Raw genomic sequence first — 20877 nt, 5'->3', positions numbered from 1 at the left:
GGATCGACAGATGTGACCTTAAAGACAGACGGTCTCTGAGCTGATGTCCGCAGCAGGCAGCTGCCAGAGGATTCGCCGTCAGGGTTTGTACAGAATTCCCCTGAATCAGGAAAAAAGACAAAACCCGGTTGTTTAGAACAGAGCAGAGGACTTGAATCCAGAACAGCTCAGGGTCAGAGGCCCTCAGGGAAGGGCAGGTGTAACCTTAATGGGACACCTCTCATCCCCACCAAGCAGGACAGTAGTGTGCAGGGGGGACGGGGGTTCTCTCCTCTCCCCTGCCCTCCCCTTCTCTTCCTTCCCCTGCCCTCCTCTCTCTCCTCCTCTCCCCTCCCCTCCCCTTCTCTCCCCGCCCCTGCCCTCCTCTCCCCGCCTCTCTTTCCTCCTGTCCTCTCCCTTGCCCTCTTCTGTCTCCCCTTCCTCTCCCTTCCCCTCCCTTCCCTGCCCTTCCTCTTTTCTGCCCTCCCCGCCTGACTCCAGCCCTCACCCCTCCTCCCCATCTCTCATTAGGTAACCTGTGTGTGGATTTTTCGTGTACTGTGTTTATTGGTCCGAGAAACATAAGTTTTTGTGCACACCCCTTTTAAGTCTATCAGGAAGGGGCTGAACCTTTTTCTTCAGTGTCTGAGTTTGTTTTTCTGTTTGTTTTTTCTTGTTGTCCTGTAGATGATGTGGGACTCGTCACAGAAATTGCCTCAGCGGCCACACTGTGCAGGGGCGGGCCGGCCAGGCTCTTCGGGGTGAGGCGGTGGGGGGGCCCCCGCTGTCCCAGGGCCGCAGCTGCGCAGGCCTCCGCCGGGGTCTTACGGCCTGTAGCCGTGGCTGTGGCCGGTGGCCTGGGTCCTGCCCAGCGTGTGGCTCTGGTACCTGCCTGACCTTCCTCGTGGGTTCCCCGGGAGGCCCCGTGAGCTCAGGGGGAAGAAGGATACGAAAGCGCATCTGGCCAGAGTTCACACCCCCCCTCACCGTGCAGGCCCCGGGTCCACGGTCCCAGACCACAGAACAGGAGCGTCCTTGCCACACAGCCACGTTTCCCGGCACGCCCACTCATCTAGACATGCCATCGACGTCTTGCTGGCGACTCGGGGGGACGTACCCCAGTCTGGTGTCCAGACATTTTGGGGATGGGCCGACTCAGCGAAGCCCTACTTGAACTTAGCACACAGGGGCGATACTTGGGGATGCACTAAGGACCACGCATCTTTGAACTCGCGCTCTGAATCGAGCGCGTTGAGATTGACGCCCCTTCTCCCTTGAGCGTGGACATAAGTGACGTGTTGTTATGCACCGTTTGTGCGTTTGGCTTTGGCGTAATCAGACCTCTGGGGCTCGGGGCAGACATGAACGGCTCAGGACCGCACTCGAGAGGAGGTGATCCCATAAGCTGGGGCGCTGGCCCGGCACGGCCACTAGCCGGTCCCAGGATCCGCAGTTTCCTCATCGGTCAACTGGTTTCTCGGTTTCTAAACTCTTTCGGGTTCTAGAGCCTTGGCTCAGATGGAAGTTGAAGGCGGACTTGGGGAGGTGACTCTGGGGGTCCGTTCCGGGGGACGGGATTGCAAGGTGGGGGCTTCCTGCGAACCTGGTTGAGAGCCCTGAGTGGGATGGTTTTCCAAGCACCGTGCTCCTGACCCTTGTCCCTGGGATTTTCAAAAGGGCCTTCTGGTGTCTCTGAAAGTATTCACAGTGGGATCCAAAGTTTTTAAAAATACATAGTATATGAATTTCTTATTGTTTTAGGGAATGTGTGAGTAGGGGAGAAGGGCGGGGGGTGGAGAGAGAGAGAGAGGGGAGGGGAGGGAGAGGGAGGGAGAGGGAGAGAGGGAGAGGGAGGGAAAGAGGGAGAGGGAGAGAGAGGAAGAGAGAGAGGGAGAGGGAGAGAGAGAGGGAGAGAGAGGGAGGGAGAGGGAGAGAGAGAGGGGAGGTAGGGAGAGAGAGAGAGGGAGAGGGAGGGAGAGGGAGAGGGAGGGAGAGAGGGAGAGGGAGAGAGGAAGAGAGTGAGGGAGAGGGAGAGGGAGAGAGAGAAAGGGAGAGAGAGGGAGGGAGAGGGAGAGAGAGAGGGGAGGGAGGGAGAGAGAGAGAGGGAGAGGGAGAGAGAGAGGGAAGGTAGGGAGAGAGAGAGAGGGAGAGGGAGGGAGAGGGAGAGGGAGGGAGAGAGGGAGAGGGAGAGAGAGGGAGAGAGAGACGGAAGGTAGGGAGAGAGAGAAAGGGAGAGAGAGGGAGGGAGAGGGAGAGAGAGAGGGGAGGGAGGGAGAGAGAGAGAGAGGGAGAGGGAGGGAGAGAGGGGAGGGAGGGAGAGAGAGAGGGAGAGGGAGAGAGAGAGGGGAGGGAGGGAGAGAGAGAGAGGGAGAGGGAGAGAGAGAGGGAAGGTAGGGAGAGAGAGAGAGAGGGAGAGGGAGGGAGAGGGAGGGAGAGAGGGAGAGGGAGAGAGAGAGGGAAGGTAGGGAGAGAGAGAAAGGGAGAGAGAGGGAGGGAGAGGGAGAGAGAGAGGGGAGGGAGGGAGAGAGAGAGAGGGAGAGGGAGGGAGAGAGGGAGAGGGAGAGAGAGGAAGAGAGAGAGGGAGAGGGAGAGAGAGAAAGGGAGAGAGAGGGAGGGAGAGGGAGAGAGAGAGGGGAGGGAGGGAGAGGGAGAGAGAGAGGGGAGGTAGGGAGAGAGAGAGAGGGAGAGGGAGGGAGAGGGAGAGGGAGGGAGAGAGGGAGAGGGAGAGAGAGGAAGAGAGAGAGGGAGAGGGAGAGAGAGAAAGGGAGAGAGAGGGAGGGAGAGGGAGAGAGAGAGGGGAGGGAGGGAGAGAGAGAGAGGGAGAGGGAGGGAGAGGGAGAGAGGGAGAGGGAGAGAGAGGAAGAGAGAGAGGGAGAGGGAGAGAGAGAGAAAGGGAGAGAGAGGGAGGGAGAGGGAGAGAGAGAGGGGAGGGAGGGAGAGGGAGAGAGAGAGGGGAGGTAGGGAGAGAGAGAGAGGGAGAGGGAGGGAGAGGGAGAGGGAGGGAGAGAGGGAGAGGGAGAGAGAGGAAGAGAGAGAGGGAGAGGGAGAGAGAGAGGGAGAGAGAGGGAGGGAGAGGGAGAGAGAGAGGGGAGGGAGGGAGAGAGAGAGAGGGAGAGGGAGGGAGAGGGAGGGAGAGAGGGAGAGGGAGAGAGAGGGAGAGAGAGAGGGAAGGTAGGGAGAGAGAGAAAGGGAGAGAGAGGGAGGGAGAGGGAGAGAGAGGAAGAGAGAGAGGGAGAGGGAGAGAGAGGAAGAGAGAGAGGGAGAGGGAGAGAGAGAGGGAGAGAGAGGGAGGGAGAGGGAGAGAGAGAGGGGAGGTAGGGAGAGAGAGAGAGGGAGAGGGAGGGAGAGGGAGAGGGAGGGAGAGAGGGAGAGAGAGGGAGGGAGAGGGAGAGAGAGGAAGAGAGAGAGGGAGAGGGAGAGAGAGAGGGAGAGAGAGGGAGGGAGAGGGAGAGAGAGAGGGGAGGTAGGGAGAGAGAGAGAGAGGGAGAGGGAGGGAGAGAGGGAGAGGGAGAGAGAGGAAGAGAGAGAGGGAGAGGGAGAGGGAGAGGGAGAGAGAGAGGGAGGGAGAGGGAGAGAGAGAGGGGAGGGAGGGAGAGAGAGAGAGGGAGAGGGAGGGAGAGGGAGAGGGAGGGAGAGAGGGAGAGGGAGAGAGAGAGGAAGAGAGAGAGGGAGAGGGAGAGGGAGAGAGAGAGGGAGGGAGAGGGAGAGAGAGGAAGAGAGAGAGGGAGAGGGAGAGAGAGAAAGGGAGAGAGAGGGAGGGAGAGGGAGAGAGAGAGGGGAGGGAGGGAGAGAGAGAGAGGGAGAGGGAGGGAGAGAGGGAGAGGGAGAGAGAGGAAGAGGGAGAGGGAGAGAGAGAGGGAGAGAGAGGGAGGGAGAGAGAGGGGGGAGAGGGAGAGGGAGAGAGAGAGGGAGGGAGAGGGAGAGAGAGAGAAGCTCACGTAGGCTCCGCACCCAGCACGGAGCCCGGCGTAGGGCTCGATCCCGCCGCCGTGAGATCACAACCTGAGCCAAAAGTCAAGATTTGGACGCTTACCCAACTGAGCCACCCGGGTGCCCCCAGAATTTTGTATTTTTGAAAGTGGAAACTTTTGTTCGTAAACGAAATTCGCCTGTGTATTTTCAGGAAGAAGGGTTCCAGACTGCTTTTCCGTCACCGTCTCACGGTCTCTCTCAACATGGCAGCCAGGGAGCTCACGTGGCAGGCGGCAGGCTTATGGCTCAGCACTCGGGCTGGCGAGGAGTCCGGGCTTTGAGAAAAGGCCCTCGTGCAGGTGTTCGGCGTGACACGGGCTGTCGGTCCCCCCGCCTCGGGGAGCCACGCACCGTCTTAGCCCCGAATGCGCCTGGCGTCTTCTTGTAGCCACGCCGACACGCTGCCAAGTTGGGGAAGGGTTGCCAGTTGAGGGGAGGCGTCCCAGACGCCCCGTGGTGGCTTCTCCCCGTGGCCCGGGGGGGGGGGGGGTCTCGCGGTGGCTTGTTCCTGTGTGCGGCTGCCCTTGAAGGCCTCACGCCCTTCCCTCAGTCGGGGCGGGGGGGTCTTCAGATCTCAGGAGCGCACATCTGGAGCTCCTCCGAGGACTTCTGTCCTTGGACTTGGAACGTGCTCCGAGACACGCGCGGGTTGGCTGACGCAGAACGGGCCGGCCGTGCGAGGCGTTACCCGCTGGAGGTAAAGAGCAAAGCGTTAGTCCCGCGGCTGATCCGATGTCCTCCGTTTGGTCGTGACTGGAAGGTCTGCCTGAGGGAGCTCACGGCTGCTCTGTGAGACTAGCGCTGTCTCCTCCAGGCAGTCGCGAGAGTGACGCCACGTCATGTCTGTCATGACGCGCCTGTCACCGCAGCCCGCTGTGCCCCACTTGTCAGGAGCTAATTTTAAACCCAAAGTGTGATTCCTGGAAGTTTTGCCAGAGTTTTCTGGCTCTCCTGCCCGGGAGGAGATGGGGAGTCTCAGGGAGCGCAAGAGCGGAGGCTCCAGGTTTAGGGTGGTGGCCGGAAGCCAGCTCCGTCTCCGCGCCCAGCCTGGGGAGCCAGAGACGGTTCCCGACTACGGGCCCAAGGGGGCTTCAGGAAAATGATTCCTTAAGCTGCGAGTAGCCGGCCGGGCATCTTTGCGAGAGCGTGTCTGGGCGTGTTGGTGACCTCGGGCGTCCCCCCGCAGCACGCCGCTCAGCTGCTCTCGGCCGGGCCCCCCACCCCCGCCAGGGCCGCGTTTCTGCTGTCACCCCGGCCACCTGTCAGCATCGGGGAGGAGGGCGAGCGGTTCTCCCGTTTCCATCATCTCCGGGCTCCCGGTCTCTGCAGAAAAGCTGTGCTGATGAGCACAAGTAGGTGGGACGTGGCTGGAAACCGAAGTGAACCGGGACGGCCGAGCTGGGTAGATGCCCTCAGGCCGGAAGCTGTCGCCCGCCCTGTTGCAGTCGGGACTCCTCTGGCGTCCTCCAAAGGGGCTCTCGGTTTCTGATGCGGCAAATAAAAATAACCTGCGATGGAATTAAAACCGTCCTCCTGTAAAAATACGAAGGACGCTTGCCTTTCCATTGTCTGCGAGGAGCGTCCTCGCAGACTCTGAGTGTAAAGCATTTTCGTGGAAACGCACGCAGTTTCTGAAACCAAATGCTTTCTCTGTCCTCCAGATGGACTTTCTGGCCGAGACCAGCCTGTGGAACTGCTAAACCCTGCCCGCGTGAACCACATGCCCAGCACGGGTAAGTCGGCACGCCCCGCCTGGCGGGCACGGGCTCATCCGGGGGGCGTTCGGAGGCTCCACCCACGGGGGGTGTGGGGGGGCAGGTGGGCCATCAGATCCGTGGACTCCTGTGCTCTTTTCCGGGGGTGAAATAGGCCAGCCGTTGTGGAAGTGGATTGGGCGTTGCCTTGAGGTTATTTCAGTGGCCAAGGAGTGAATCTTTGCCGTCTTGAGCTCCGAAGGGCGTGTTCTTCCCAGAGGGCCCACCTGCTTCTCTTAGGCGTGACCCCGGCCCCCGTCCGTAGGAGGGCCCCCGGGAAAGAGTTCTGAGCCCAGGCCGGGGCCAGAAGTCCCCGCCCGGCGTGGCCGGGCTGCTGGCCACCACAGGACCACAGGCAAGTCCCGCCTCACCCACGGCCCGGGCTTCTCATTGCTTTAGCTGCTCAGTGACAAGGTCTCCCGGTCGTCTTGTCCTTTCATCAACTAAAGAACGTCAGCCGTGATCAGGAGTCTTTGATTCCATGTATGAGATTTCCAAATATTACGCCTTAAGCAGCGTTAAGCAGCGTTTTCTGAATCTAGATGGCCGTGGAAACATTTTTTCCAGTCTTTTGCTTTCTGTGAAACACCTGCCCCCCATCCGGTGTCCTCCAGGATTTCAGCTCACAGCCTGGGCGCCTTCGGGTCCCCCTCACAGGCCGCTCAGCCGTCCCTCCTCGGGGCCCGGGGTGTGAGTTGGCCGCAGACCCCCGGGCCGGCGTGTCGAGGCCAGCGCCGCCGGACCCTTGCCTTCGCCGAGGCCTGTGTCTCGGTGGTCCCCGGCCTTCGTGGGCGCCACCCCGCCCGCTCCCTCCGTGGGCAGCGCCGGCGGACCCCTGCCTCTGCCCCGGCCCCCGTCGGGCCCGCCCACCGCCGCGCCGTCCCCCGTGCCCTTGAACGAGGCTGGAGGTGCCGGAGGAGAGCCGTCCCTGCCTCTCCTTGGCGTTTCCCCAAACACAGCATCGTGTTGCTTCTCCGTGGTGCTCCTGGACGGTGCTCGGGCGCTCCGTGCCCCTGGGGCCGCTCACGGCCCGCTGCAGCTTCTGCTCCTCCCCCCCGCCCTTTCACTTGTGACCCCGCACGGAGTGGGGGGCAGGGAGGCTCCATGGGAGCACAGGAGGTGCCCCAGTTTTGGTCCGTGTGGAGCAAACCGTGCTGGTTGCGGCTTGCTCTCCAGCTCCTTCTGCCGGTGTTATTCCTGTTTAAACGCGAGTCCCCGTGTGGCCGGGCATTTTGAGACTGGCTCCTAGAGCCACCCAGGGGTGGGACAGAGGAGACTCTGCAGATGGCCCGACGCATCGAAAAGGGGGTAGGTACGTGTCGCTTCCACGTGAGCCACAAAGAGGTGGGCTGCAAATGGATTTTCTGGCTCGGTGAGAGCACGCTGCCTGTTGAGACCCGACTTGGGACTCGGCTTGGTATCAGACGGCCCGTGGGCTTCGCCTTTGGGCTGAGGGGCCCCGGGATCCCGCCGACCCCTCGGCTGTGGCCTGAGGCCGGTTGCTGAGTTTCTGTTTTGTTTTGTTTGCTCATCTCTTAGACGGGGATACTAATGCCTTCTCCGCAGGATTCTCAGAAGGATCGAATGTACAGGTCTGATTTTTAGTAGTTTCTGGACAGATGCCATCCCTTCGCGTCCCATTGACAGACACGGAAGACCGTGTGTGGCGTAGCTGGGACAGAGCCGGTCCCGGGTCCAGGAATGTCCCCCGGGCCCTTCCGCCTCCTCCCCTCCTTTGCGGGGAACCGCCTACCTCGAGGAACACGCCTTGGGGAGTGTGCCCCCAGGGAACCGAAGCAAGTCGTTTCGCCTCCTGGGAGCCAGATTCCCGCGGGCCGAGTGGGATACTGCTGCGTTTTCTGGTGCTATTGTTCTTTGTGTGTGTGTCACCGGTGGTGAGTGCTTGCGGTGGGGGAGCCTTGCCCGTGGGGCGCCAGCGAGGAAGGGGGCGCGTGCACGCGGTGCCAGGGGTGTGACGTCGGCCGTGAGGCTTGCACGCGAGGCGCCGCAGAAGCCGCCGTAGTGAGGGGGCGGGGCCTTCCTCACGGGTCCACGCGCCCGGCCGGGCCAGCCCACAGTCAAGTACGTCGCACCAAAAATGTTGATTCAGGTTAACGAAGGATTTGAAACTTAATACGAAGACTTCCTTCACAGCCACACGGTGATGATGCGGGAGTAGCAACGACGTTCTCTGTACTTCTCCGTCCATCCCGGTCTGCCCTGGTGGGTTTTCTGGCAGTCGAGTTTAACTTCGGCCCTCTTTAGACACGTGGCAGTGTGGACGCAAGCCGATCCGTGACACGGTTTGCAGGAATGACTCCGGCGTCCACCTGGGGAGCCGGCTCCTTGAAGCAGTAGCTTGCGCACGGGGTAGGAAAGGGCTCGGGTGGCCTCCCCCACCGTTGACCTGCACGCACCTCCCGGCTCCTCCAGGTTGTGAACGACGGTGACCTCAGCGCAGGCTTCTCCTGATAATGGTTCTCTTGAAACAGTCCTTACAAAGACTGACTTCAAATAGAAAAGCACTATTCCCATCTTTTGTGTGTCCTCTTGAATCGAGACCTGAGGTAATTCTTAAAAAGAATAATGTCTCATGGCAGAAAAGTCTGTATCGTAGAAGGAAAAGGCCAAACTTCTAGTCAGTTGGGGTTACTTCTGATTTCTTAACCTCCCCTGCCCTGTAACTTCTCATAGGTAAACAAGCCTTTCCTTCTGCTTTTCCTTGTTTTAAAATTTGTAATTGTAGGGGCACCTGAGTAGCTCCGTCGGTGAAGCATCTGACTCGTGACTTCGGCTCAGGTCATGATCTCAGGGTTCGTGAGTTTGAGCCCCACGTCGGGGTCTGTGATGACACTTCGGGGCCTGCTTGGGATTCTCTCTCCCTGCCTCTCTCTCTCTCCCTCTTCCTCTCTCTCTCTCTCCCTCCCTCTCCTCCCCCTCTGTTCCTCCCTTGCTTGTGCACGTGTTCTCTCTCTCTCAAAATAAATAAATAAATGAAGTAGAATTTGTAATTGCAAAGTAGTCGTATCTTAGAAGAAACCATACGGCCGCTTGCCCTCAGGTACAGCAGATCCTGTGCTACTGTTACTCTAGGTGAGCATCGTATTTCTGTTTTCTGAAGTGAAATAACACCGTTACGGACGTGGCGACACCTGTTCGCCCTTCCCGGAGACTGTCATTTTCCTTCCCGGGCGGGGGCCCTGAAGAAGCCACGCCATCAGCTCCGTCGGGTGGGGAGAGGTGTCGGGGATCGAGGGCAGAGGAGAAGGGGAGAGATGGGCGTCTTGGGGAGCGGGAGGCCCAGGACCACACACCCACCTGCATCAGGTGCTTGGGTTCTAGTGCCCTTGGAAGACGTTTAAGTCACTCATTTCTGAATCGTCGTAACTGTTTTGAAGTTACGGGCTTCTCCCTCTGATTATATAAGCGATGTCTATTAGGGGCGAGACACGGGGTGCCAGACGTGCTGGGTGCTGGCTCCCCGAACTGGGAGGGGGCTCACTCGGGTGCTACCGGGGTGGACGCTCAGCAGCCCGACGGAGGGAACGGGGTCGAGGGGAGGCCTCGGTCGTCCAGGAGCAGAGTGGAGGAAGCGAGACCGGAGCGGGAGCAGGACGCACATCTGAAGCACACCGCAGTTAACCGACGGCGTGCGTGGGGCTGTCCACCAGGCGTGTGTGCTCGTCACGGCAGCCACGCGCCCTCGCTGGGCACCCGGCACGCAAGTTATGGGGCAGGACCCCCGTGTTCCGGTGCCGCTGGGGAAGAGACCGCCTCAGACAAGGTCGTGGCCCCCGACCTTACGGGTGCGCGCTGCAGGCCCCCGAAGGTTCCGCAGCTACGGGATGCAGATACCGTCGCCCACGATACACACGCCCCTAAGGTGCGCAAGTGGGTCAGCTGGGGAGGCTCCTTAGGAAGGCGGTACGACAAAAGTGAAATTTAATTTTTCGAAGGAAATTCCGGCCTCTTGAAGAAACTACAGAAACTCCCGAGAACTTACCTAAATGAAGACAAAAAGCGAGGGCTAGCTTTAAACATGGATTCCCACGCCGTGAAGGGTGTTTGACCAGCATGCTGTCGAAGCGGCGACGGAATTTCTTACACACGTCTTGGAGTTTGGAGCAGGAGCCGTCTGGGCTGGCGCGAAGCTTCTGGTGCCTCGCAGGCATGTTGGTTGTGCCGTTGTTTGGTTTCCGTGAGAGGAAACGCATCTCGTGAGGCAAATGCAGACGTGAGACCTATGTGACCCCGTACGACCCGGGGAAAGCGCCAGAAAAGCTCCCTGTTGGCACCTGAGCTGATTAGTTACTTTAACCAGTAGATCCCCTGGGAACAAAGCCCGTGTGGTAATACTTCTCACGTGATGCTCCTTCGTGTGTGTGTGTGTGTGTGTGTGTGTGTGTGTGTGTGTGTGTGTGTGTGTAATGTGAGGACGGGGTGCAGTGGAGGACTGGGCTGCCTTGTGTGGTTCCTACTGGGTGCCAGGTGGGGTCGGGGATTGTGCTCATTGATCTCCTGGTTCTGGCGCCATCGTGACCCTGGACGACCCTGGGGCCGGAGGCAGTGCCCCCCGGGACGCGCTCCATCGTGGCCGAAGACGGGCCGCCCTCCGCCGCAGGTGGGCCCGCGCAGGGGCGCGTGGGGCATATAGCACGCATCTGCCCCGCTGTCCCAGGGGCCTGCCGCACTCCTCCTGCTTGCTTGTCTGCTCTCAACTTGGGAGGAAAAATGAAACCCAGAACATAAAGATGCCGAAGTCAAGTTCTGCAGTTTGAAAATTTGAGAAGAGTCCCAGTTTGATTTGCTCAGTCTAAGCAAATGCGGAGAGTTTTCCTGCTTCCCTCCCCGCACAGGCTCGCCCGAGAGCCCCTGTGAGCAGCCCTGACTTAGCCCGGACCGAGGGGCCTGGGGCCCACGGAAGCCGGAAACCTGAGTGTCACTGGGAGTATCCAGGGAGGCCGCACAGCTGTACGTGTGGCGGGCACCGTGAGCTGTCTGGAGGTGCCGTGGGTGACTTAGGGGAGCAAGTGAATCCACGGCCGGAGCAGTTCCGGGCAGAAGGGTGCCGTGCTGGGGTGTCCTGCTGGGTCGCTGCCTCCTTCCCCGGGCGTGGCGCAGAGGAGTCCTCACGGTGTGCTTTTCGCATCGCGGTTGAAGTTCATCAGCAGTCCCGACTGTGAAGAGGCGTCGCTTCCGAGGCCTGCCCGTCCCCAGCCTCCCGCTCCGGTCCTTTCTGGGCTCCCAGCCCGTCCCCCTGGGAGCGGTCGGTGCAGCCTGGCTTCTCCATGCCGGTTGCTTCTCCCCGTCCCTCCCACCGGGCCTGTGCCTCCCGCGGGCAGTCCGCGTGCGGGGGCGCCGCCGTGCCAGGAACAGCGTCTCCCACGGCACAAGCACGGCGTCTGTCCGGTGTGCTCCCTTCCCTGCCCCACTCCCGTGCTCCCACTTGGACTCCGGATTGAAGGAAGCGAGTGCAGGGTCAGGCCTGGCAGCCCAGCAGCCCAGGGGGTCTGCGTCGCCTCGAGCAGAGTCGTCCTCTGATGTCACGTGACCACTCGGCCTGGCGGAGGCACCGGGGACCGGGCGACTCTGGCACGGCGTGGGGCACACGGGAGGGAGCCTCGTGCGGCTCTCTGCTGTCTTCTGTTTCGTCTCCTCCCGTCTGCTGGTACCCAGGCTCTCGGCTCCGCTCCGGGGTGACCACCTCCCTCCACCAGCCAGAAGCCTTTGTGACCACACCCCTGGGACCTCTGTTTAAAATGAAGCAAAACCACCCCGTGCAGGGGACCTAACGTGAAAACGCTTTGGGGTTACGTCGTGAACGTCTCCCGTGAGGGTTCAAGGCTGCGTGGGCTTTTCCTTTAACTCTGTTGTAGAAGGTTCTGGCCATGCCTGAGGAGGTACCAGACCTCCTCGGTGTTTAGCGCGTGTCTCTCTGGGACGCCGGGCCTGGCGACCGGGTCTGGGCCCCCAGAGGGGGACTCCTGCCGCCACCCGTCACCTGGCAGGCCCCGGCCTCCTTGCCCTCTGCCGTGCAGGTGCACCCGGGGGCTCGAGTCCTGCTCACAAGAACTTCAGAAGCGGAATCCAAAGTGGAGGGCGTGGCTGCTGACCTGCAGGGACAAGGGCGACCGAGGCTGCTTCAGGACGCGGACCGCGGCACGGCCACTTCCTACCAGGCGCCTCCCAAGTTACAGCAGGCCCTGCTGCTTTTCTTGGGCATCTGACGAGTTCACTTTGGGGTGCAATTCACACGAGAGAGTGGATTCTTTCCCAAGGACGGTCCTTTACGGGGTAAAGCTTGGGGTATCGTGCTCTGGTGCTTCAGGACAGTGTTTCCAGAGAAAAGACAGGCCTCCCTCTCTCGTGTCTGCTTTTCTGTCCTGTTAACCTAGCCCCTCTGCCCCACAGTCCCGACCTCACTCATGGACACTGGCCTCCCTACATGACGGAGCACCGGGCCCTGCCCCAAGGCCCTGGGAGCTGAGCAGGATAGGAGCCCGCAGCCCGGCCTCTCCAGGTCCCAGAGCTGTGGGCACATCCAGGGGTCGTGCTGATCAGATTCTCCGGGCTTGTCACAGGACGGGGCACACAGGGCCTGCCCTTCAGCCTCCCGACCCACAGGAGAGAGGGAGCAGGCAGCAGGCACTGCCCGCTTTCCGTCACTCACCCCCCGGCCGCTTCTTCGTGTCTCTTTTCTTTCTCTCCTACCCTCTCTCCTTCTGCCCTGTGCCTCCCTGTGTGTGCCCTCGCCCCTCCCCAGACCAGGGCTCTCGGCGATACGTGTGTGAATGGCCGCCAACTCTGGAGAGAGGGACGTGGCCCTGAGGTGCTGGGGGCTGAGCATGTCACACCTGGGCGTGACACCGGGCCGATGACGGCCGCCTCCTGGCATGCTGCTGTCTTCTGGGATGGAGCCTGCCACGGGGCTGAGGCAGCCTGGGGCAGGAGGGCTGCCCTGTGAGCTCACCCACGGCCCCGGGGCCTCATGTGAGCAGAGGTGACCCGGCACAGCTATGACGTGACATTTGCCCTCAGAGTGACGATGTGATCTACTATCTGGCTTGTGCACTTGGGCTTTGCAAACTGTTTTCCCCCCGAACACTGAGGCATGGTCCCCCTACCTTCCCAAGACTTGCTCTCCATCCCCACGGCCGCCCGGATGGCGTGTCCGTCCTTCTGTCTAGGACAGCACTGTCTCCTTCTGCGTTGCGCCCCCCCCCCTCCCCCCAAGGTCCTGTTGTCCTGTTTGGGTTCTGCCTTGCATGATGACAGTTTTCCTGACCGTCTGGTGACCCCACTGTCTGCTCATCTTTGGGGAAGGCCCCCCGAAGGCTGGGGGCCCTTCAGGGTGTGGGTGGTGCCGGCGGCTGGGGGCCCCCCTAGCCTCACTGGGACGGTGCGGACCCGGGCCGCCCACATCCTGGGTCATCAGCCATTTCCACGCTCTCAAGCCCGGTCGATCTGGGACCTTCGCCCTCTCCGGGAAGGGAGCCTCCAGGCTCCTCCAGCTCTGTGGGGTTGGTACAAGTGCTCCCAGGAGGCAAGCAGGAGTGCTCCCAGGGTAGGTGCTCCATCTCCTGGGCTGTGGGTTCTGGGGCCACAGCGGCTGAGTCCCGGGAGGCTTTGCGGCTAAACGCAGACCCTCCTTTCCCCACCATCGTAGAGTAGGATGGTGGGGTTTCTTGGGTCTGATAAGGCAGGTACCCGTCATTCACCCATGTTCTTTCTGGGCTTTTTTTTTTTTTAATTTTTAAGGTTTAAGTTAAATTTTTTAAATTTAGTATTTAATTATTTAACTTTATTAATTTAATTTTTAATTAATTTTTAAAGTTTATTTCGAGAGAGACAGAGACAGCACAGGCAGGAGAGGGGCAGAGAGAGACGAGAGAGAACGAATCCCAAGTAAGCTTCACGCTCAGTGCAGAGCCCGACGCGGGGGTCGATCCCACGAGCCACGAGACCGTGACCTGAGCCGAAACCAAGGAGTTGTTTGCTCGGCTAACTGAGCCAGCCAGGCGCCCCTCACCCATGTTCTTTCTGACTTGGGGAACTGTGTTCTCTTTCCTGTTTGCATTTTGTCTGCATTTGTGTGGGTGATTTTTTTTTAAAAGCACTCCGTACTGTTTTAGTGGGATCTTGGGGGAGCAGGGAGCGTCCCCGATGGTGTTCAGTGTGACGGTGTTCGGTCTGCCGTTCCTCACCAGAAGTGCCCCCTCGTGCGTCTCCGGTGCTGCTCCAGGCCTGGCCACCCCTCTCCCGGCCGGGCTCTGTCGGTGTCCCCCGCGCTTGAGGGAGGAACTAACGGCCTTTCCTGTCCTGGGTGGAGGGGAGAGTTCTTGGGCTGTCGATGTTTATCATGAGCTGTTCCCACCCCTGAAATTCTGTGTGCTGCCGTCGCCGTAGATCTCCATGCAGAGTCACCACGAGCTTGCCGTGTGGCCCGCGGAAGGGAATGGGAGCCGGAAGAAAGCCAGCGTTTCCTGGTTGCAGCACGGGGGGGACTTGGGCCTCTGAGAGATGTCGCCCTGGGCCCAAAGCCGGCCTCACGTCCACACAAGCCCGGGTGTGGTGGCAGCACAGGGACCCCAAGACCTGGGTTGCTACAGGAAGCGGAGAGCTGCCCCTTCATGTCCTCACAGGACGTTTGACAGTGATTATTAGGTGAAAGGAAGGGTTTTTCTAGTGCTGGCTTCCCTGTTGCTTGTGAGCACAAGTGTCCCCAGTCGCAGATGTGTGCCCGGGACTGACCGATGTGTCCAACATCGGTATCTCTTGTCTTACCAGCTTTGTGTCCTGCACGTCAGGGCAACACGGTGGGAGAGGGACGTGCCCAGAGTGTCCGCGGACCCTCCTTCACGGGCGTCGTCCGGTGCCTTCAGCCAGGGTCAGGGACGTGGCCGCGTCAGCCTTGCCCGCCTGCCGTGGTTGCCGTCTGATCGAGACGGGACTTACCGTCCAGTGATCACGTGTACTGTGCGTGCTGGTCACACCGCATCCACCCGCTTTGGAGAAGGCCCGTTTCCGGAGTCTCCCGGCTGCCAGCACCTGCCCCGGGTGCCCGAGACCCAAACCCAGACCCTTCTCGACTCCGGGCCCAGGGGAGCGGGCAGGTGCCGTCGGGGCGGGACCACGCAGGGGCCCGGTGTCCGTGTGGCTGCCCTTCTCCGGCTCTCCCAGCGGACCCCACCCCTGGGCACCTCTGCAGGTGGCGGAAAAGCCTCGACGCTTCCCTGAGGAGCATGGGGACGTGCAGGTGGGCTGGTGGTGGAGCCCAGCACACTGTCATGTCGTGTCGGCTTTGTGTCTTTACTCTCCCTAGAGTCCCGCCTCTGCCCGGGGACCCTGGTCCACAGTTATTTCCTGTTACGTTAATTCTGCTCTTATCTCCCTTTGCTTTGTTTTTTTTGGGGGGGGCGGGGGGGTTGTTACCCTTAGGTTGGACATTTGGCATTAAGTTTTAACCTTTCTTCCCTGTGATGTGGGACATCCCTAAGCCCGGTCATTTTGTCAAGGTTTGAGAGCTGTGTTCTCGGTCTAGTTCTGGGCGCTGACATGCGAAATGCTACGCTGGGCGGCACCGAGTTGTGTTAGAAGTAGAAGGAGGGCGATGGGAAAAGCAGTGAAGGGCAGATGGCATTCTCGTGGCACAGGGTCTACAGTGTTAAAGAACGTGGCCAAGGAAGACCTCATCACACAGGCCCTGGGCTCCCCGACTCATGTGCTCGTTCCTAGTGATCGGTCCTAGCGTCCTAGCGACACTGCCCTTCGCACTCAGGACGCGTGTATTTGTGGCCGAAACAAACAGCCGTCCCGTTTGCAGAGCTCAGGTTGTACTGGGGGAGAGGACAGCCACCACATGCGGGATGCAGGGCAGGGGCAGGAGTGGAGATGTGGAACCTTCCGTACAGGGCAGTAGGCCTGATGGACGTGACGTGGGGATAGCAGACTCCCCGGGCAGGAGGAGCAGGTCAGGACTTGCCGGTGGGGAGAGAGGCCGGAGCAGAGGCCGGAGGGGAGTGCGTGGGGCCCGCGAGGAGGCAGGAGAGGAGGAGCGTGGTCCGCAAGAGTTGAGGGCAGGGGGCTGTCACAGACCGCCGGGGACTTGCGGCCACCCTGCCAGCCAGGGTTTTGCCCGTGAGTGAGTGAGTGGAGAGCTCTCGGAGGTTCTGAGCAGAGGAGGGACACCCCTCACCTGATGCTACGGACCGTGAGGGTGGTGGCCGCAGGGGGCAGGGCGAGGGACGGGGAGCCTGGCCCCAGCAGGGCAGAGACAGCAGGCATGATGACCATGGCTCAGATTCTAGAAATACTAGAAGTAGACAGCATTAACTGGAGGTGTAGGCATGCCGTGAGGGGAGCAGAAGAGGCACGAATGACCGCAGGGTTTGGGCATTGAGCGTGTGGACCGTGGCGTTGCCGTGGATTTCGGTGGGGACGTGGACGAAGCTGCCCTCGGGGGGCAGAAGAGGTCTGGTCCTGGATTGCTGAAGAGTCGTGCCCTACTGGGGATGTTGAGAGCCCCAGCGTGGGGGGAGCTGAGGCCCAGGCCCTGACGCTGGGACTCGGCCTACGGAGGGCATGGAAATGAACCCTCCCGCGGGAGCGGATCTCCAGGCAGTGTCTGTAAAGTGGACGTTGTTTATACTTCTTTAATAGACGGTGTTTGCTTAGAGTTACCGGTGCATTTTCTACCAAGTCATACTTAGTGGGGTGTCCCTGCTCCTCAGGGGCTCGTGTCCTGCGCTAAGAGCCCGTGTGTGTCCGCACGGGAGACCAGACTTGCTCACAGCCTCGAGTAGGACTCCTGGGCTCCAGGACAGCCGATCGCTGACTGTTGTGGCAATAATGGCGGCAGTGACAACAGAGGGGCGCTGTCCCTGCCTGTCCCCCTTCAATCACGTGGGCACCTCATGCTGCTGGGACTTTAATTCCCCCCACGCGGACGGCAAGCAGCTACCAATCGGAACCCAGGTTACACGCACGGCGAGGAGCAGCCGAATGTCTAACACACACGTCCAGGTGTCTCTTCCAGACGCTCATGTGTGAACCTCAGCGCCCCAGCGCACACCGAAGTCCCACGTCTCCGGCCGCCTGCGATCCACAGACTCTCGAAAGATGCGGCGCTCCTTGCTGGATATGTGGGTTGGGGTGGGCACCTCGCTTTCCGGAGAGCCCGGCTCACCCGGAGAAACGCAGCCCCGCGTCAGGATGGCCTCTTCGCTGCCCTCTTTCTCCTTCTGCCAAGTGGAAGAAACACCTTCTATTTTTAAATATTTCAACTGTCAGTATTAGGGAACACTGGCCCTGCTGCAGCCCAGCTCTTCGGTGAAATACATAAGCAAACGTTTGGAGGTTGCTAGGAAGGAAATTCTGAAATGCATTCTTGTTCGAGTTACGTAAACTTGACCTTACGTAACCGAAACGGCAACGGCAATTGTAGAGATTTGTGGCCTTCCTCGACCACGGGAACTATTTTTAATTTTCAAAGGCTGTATTTTTATCCGTTGAATTTAGGATGATCGAAATGGCTTTCAGAGAATAACTTGCGACGTGTGCCAGCGTGAGCCCAGCCCAGGCCCGGGGTGTGGGGCAGGTAAGGGAGGCGGGGGCTGCGGATTTGAATCCACTTGTCCGCACTGACTGGCGAGCGGCCTGGGCAAGCCGCTAACACCTGTGCAGCCTGGGTTTTGCCGTCTGCCCTAGCTGTTCACTCCTGGGAGCACTTCCCCGCGGCAGGGAGGAGGGAGGGGGCCCTCCACAGCACTGTGGCGAGTGCCGTGCCTGAACCTTTGTTGCGCCCAGTTTCCTGCCGCTGCGACGTGAGCGCGCGGACTTCGGGTGCGTGTCCGGTGACACCGTGTTTACGAACGCGAGACAGCGAACCTTCGGCAGGGTTCTGAGCTGTCCGTCGCTTCCTTCTGCAGTCCCGTTTGTCTCTGATAGCGGCAGTTACGCCTGAGAACTCACAGGACGGTTCGCCATTTCTGCACGGGGCGCTGCCGGCTGCTATTTATAGTTTGCCGGAAGTACATTTGCGCACTTCTTGAAAGCCAAGTTCCCAAGTGCACGCCAGGTTTTATTTACAGCTCTTGCTCAATTTGAGCTTGCAAATATTTCCAAAAAGCCGTTTTTCTTCCTGCAGGACACAGAAAAATGAGAAACATTACAAGGGTTTTCTAAAGAGCTTTCAGGACGGGTCTGAAATAGGGATTCATCGCTAAATCACACAGCCTAGGAGTACAGATGGCTTTGCTCCCTTCAGATAGAGCCCGAGCTGGTGCAGCCAGCGCACAGGAATTTCTGCACACAAGATTCCTTTAAAATAACATCACGGGCTGTCGTGAAGGCCAGGAAAATCGAAGTGAGAAGTGGCATGTGTTTCTGGACTAGAATTAATGCGTGGCAAGGTGGTTGGTGTCCCTCTAGTACCTTGCATAGGAGGGGTCATTGGAGGCCGCCACCCCCCCCCCCTCCACCCCCAGATGGTGGCCTGTGTGGATCGCCATTTGTATTTAAGCAACTTTATTTTCTGTAGAGTCAGGTTTGGAACACGCTTCTGAGCGAAGCGTTCTGCCTCGCGGGTCAGGTTATTACTCTGACGAAAACACCATTTCAGCGGTCTGTTACGGAAAGGTTTCTCTCTCCAGGGTCCGTGATATCTTCAGTACTTTCAGCTTGTCATTTAATAGGAGGTTTTGGAAAACTACTCAGCACAAGAGGATGCAGCCAAGTCGTATGGACAGCGTCGAGATGGCCCCCCACCAAGGAACAGTGTGGCGGGAAACGAGATTTTGAAGCCCAGATACGTTTCACGCAACCCTTGGCATCGACAGATGTGGGACCAGCTGTTCGTCAGCGCGAAGCGTTCACGTAGCTGGCTCTCGGCACCCGCGGCCACCAGCTGTGGGCAGACCTGGCCGAGGGGGCCCTGGGCCCTGGCTGTGCCGTCCTCGCAGCTACCTGTGAACAACGTTATTTCTAAAATTCCTAATCTTAATGAGAAGAATCTGTTTTCGAAAAGAATGTGCCTCACCTGCTTTCCGTCTTTTACCAATTTAAAGTTGAGATACTTTACTCCGTGGGATTACAAAGAGAAACGGATATTAATAGAGGAAACAAAATGGCAGATCCTGACAATTGTTCACGCCGGATGCCCGCCTGCCCGCCACATCCCTCCCCGTCCCGTGCGCCACGGAAGAGTTTCATAACGAAAGCGTGTTTCGTTTCGTTTGGTTTGAAATGCTGGGACTGGTTCCTGAAAGCCTTCGTCACCTGCACCGTTCCCCATCCCCCCCCACCCCTGCCGTTCCCTCCGGTTGCCCCGGGTGTCCGTGTCCCAAACCAGCAGTCCCTTTAATTTCTGTCATCTTCATGATTTTCTTCCTCTTTTTCCTTGAACAGCATATGGTTTAATTTTCTGGTGGTTCTTGTAACTTTTAGAGTCCAGCGCTTAATTTATTTGTTTCGATTCCTTTTTTTAATTACTCAAGTGCGTAAGACTATGCATTACTTTCTGAGCTGGGCTTCAGGCGGTTCCTGGAATTCTCGATATGCGGTGTGTTCATTTGCTCTGTTTTACACATTTTCTTCATTTTCATGCTGGATTTTTGAACGTTTAAGAAAAAAGTGTTAAATTTTCCTCGAGTTGGATTTTTGTGTCTGCGTGTTGTATTAATTTCTCATCCGGTGGCAGTGTGCTCAGGGATTATAGTCTGTACTTTGTGGGGTTCATATGTGTTTGGAAATTTTCTGTGTGCTCCATGTGGCATTGATTTTTGTGAACGTTCCGTGGGGGCTTGAAAGGAAAGCGTAAATTCTTTCACGGTACAGAGTTTGAAGCGTATCGTAGCCTAAGTGTTGGTTACATTATCCCTGTCTTCTGCGTCCTGCTGTGGGCTGTCGCCGATGCCCTACGTGCAGAGGAGCTTCTGCGGCCGGCGCGGTCCCTCTGCCTGGTTTTCCCTGGGTTTCTGTGTGTTCTCTGACCTCTGTCTTGAAGGCACCACGCATCTCTACGACAGCCGTACTCTCCTGGTAAATCGTATACTCCAGACTTGATGAGATGGGCCTGTGCCTTATCTTGCATTTGCTTTGGATTTAGTCTCCGTGATACTGATATTTTGACCTTCGATTTCTTTCTCTTAGTACTTGCCTCTTGTGCCTTTTTGTCCCGTTCAAGCTGAGTCTCGTAGGCCTGGCTGCCTTCCGGGTATGCAATACATTGTTCAGTTTTGTTTTTACCCAGTCTGATCATTTTCAAGAGACTCCGTGAACAGTGAGTGTATTTGGCTGTATGTTTTCCGTCCGTTTTATGTTCTGTTTTCTGAATTAAATGCTTCTGCTCCTTTGGCTTCTGGGATGTAGGCTTCCTCTGGCCTTTTGTCTGGTTTGGTGTGTGTAGTTGTGCTGTTTTTCTGGTCATTCGTAAGGCCGTATCCTCTTTTTAGATCTTAGGGGACCATTTACAAGTTCACATATTTGGAGAAATAGCTATTTCTTGATACGGCAGCTTTGAGCAGAATTTGTTGATGTCGTGGGAGATTAGATAATTCGCAAGCTATGCTGTCTCTGGCCCCTTTCCTTCACTTTCTGATTTCGTTAGTGGTAGTGTTATTTTTAGTTCTGGTAATTCTCTTTGGGCCATAAATAGTATATATATATATATATATATATATATATATATATATATATGTGTGTGTATATATATATATATATATATGTGTATATATATATATATATATATATATATATATATATATATCTCACTACCATTTATTGACTTACTAACCTTAACGTGGTGGTGGTTTTTGCCTGGGAAAGGCGAGAAACTGAACGTGTGCGTCTCTTCTACCACGACTTGGTTTGTTCGCTTACGCTTCCCCTTATAAGTATGAAGCATTTTAAGTTAACGTTAAGGTTCCCAGAAGTTGGGTCTAGAGATGCAGTCCATTTGATCATCGTTAAGGGGAGAAGAGGACCCTGTGCTGAATCTTCAGGCTTCTGGAAATCTCTTCCAGCCTGTTCTGTGCTCGGGCTGTGCTGCTAGCGCCCCGCGGGGCTGGCGGCCGCAGATCCCCACTCCCAGGCCCAGTGACCCGGCCAAGAACGCGCTGGCCTCAGCCACCGTCTCGTGCCGTAGAATGTCTAGTTGCCGCCCCCAGTCTTTGAG

At 58.3% G+C, this 20877-nt stretch overlaps 1 protein-coding gene across 6 annotated transcripts in view; it reads left to right on the top strand.

Annotated features, from left to right (window-relative positions):
• HDAC4 (histone deacetylase 4) overlaps positions 1-20877 on the top strand; it is a 295410-nt gene that overhangs the window by 137112 nt on the left and 137421 nt on the right. For all 6 annotated transcript variants that reach the window (XM_045482343.1, XM_045482342.1, XM_045482341.1 and 3 more), the window contains one exon: positions 5613-5684. In XM_045482343.1, coding sequence (XP_045338299.1) covers positions 5613-5684 — 72 coding nt within the window. Of the gene's footprint in view, positions 1-5612; positions 5685-20877 lie in introns of those variants that run through there.

Source organism: Leopardus geoffroyi, chromosome C1 (genome assembly GCF_018350155.1).
Source record: "Leopardus geoffroyi isolate Oge1 chromosome C1, O.geoffroyi_Oge1_pat1.0, whole genome shotgun sequence".
Taxonomy (NCBI): Eukaryota; Metazoa; Chordata; class Mammalia; order Carnivora; family Felidae; genus Leopardus; species Leopardus geoffroyi.
Note: the sequence above shows the minus strand (reverse complement) of the source record. Positions and strands in the feature narration are given on the sequence as shown.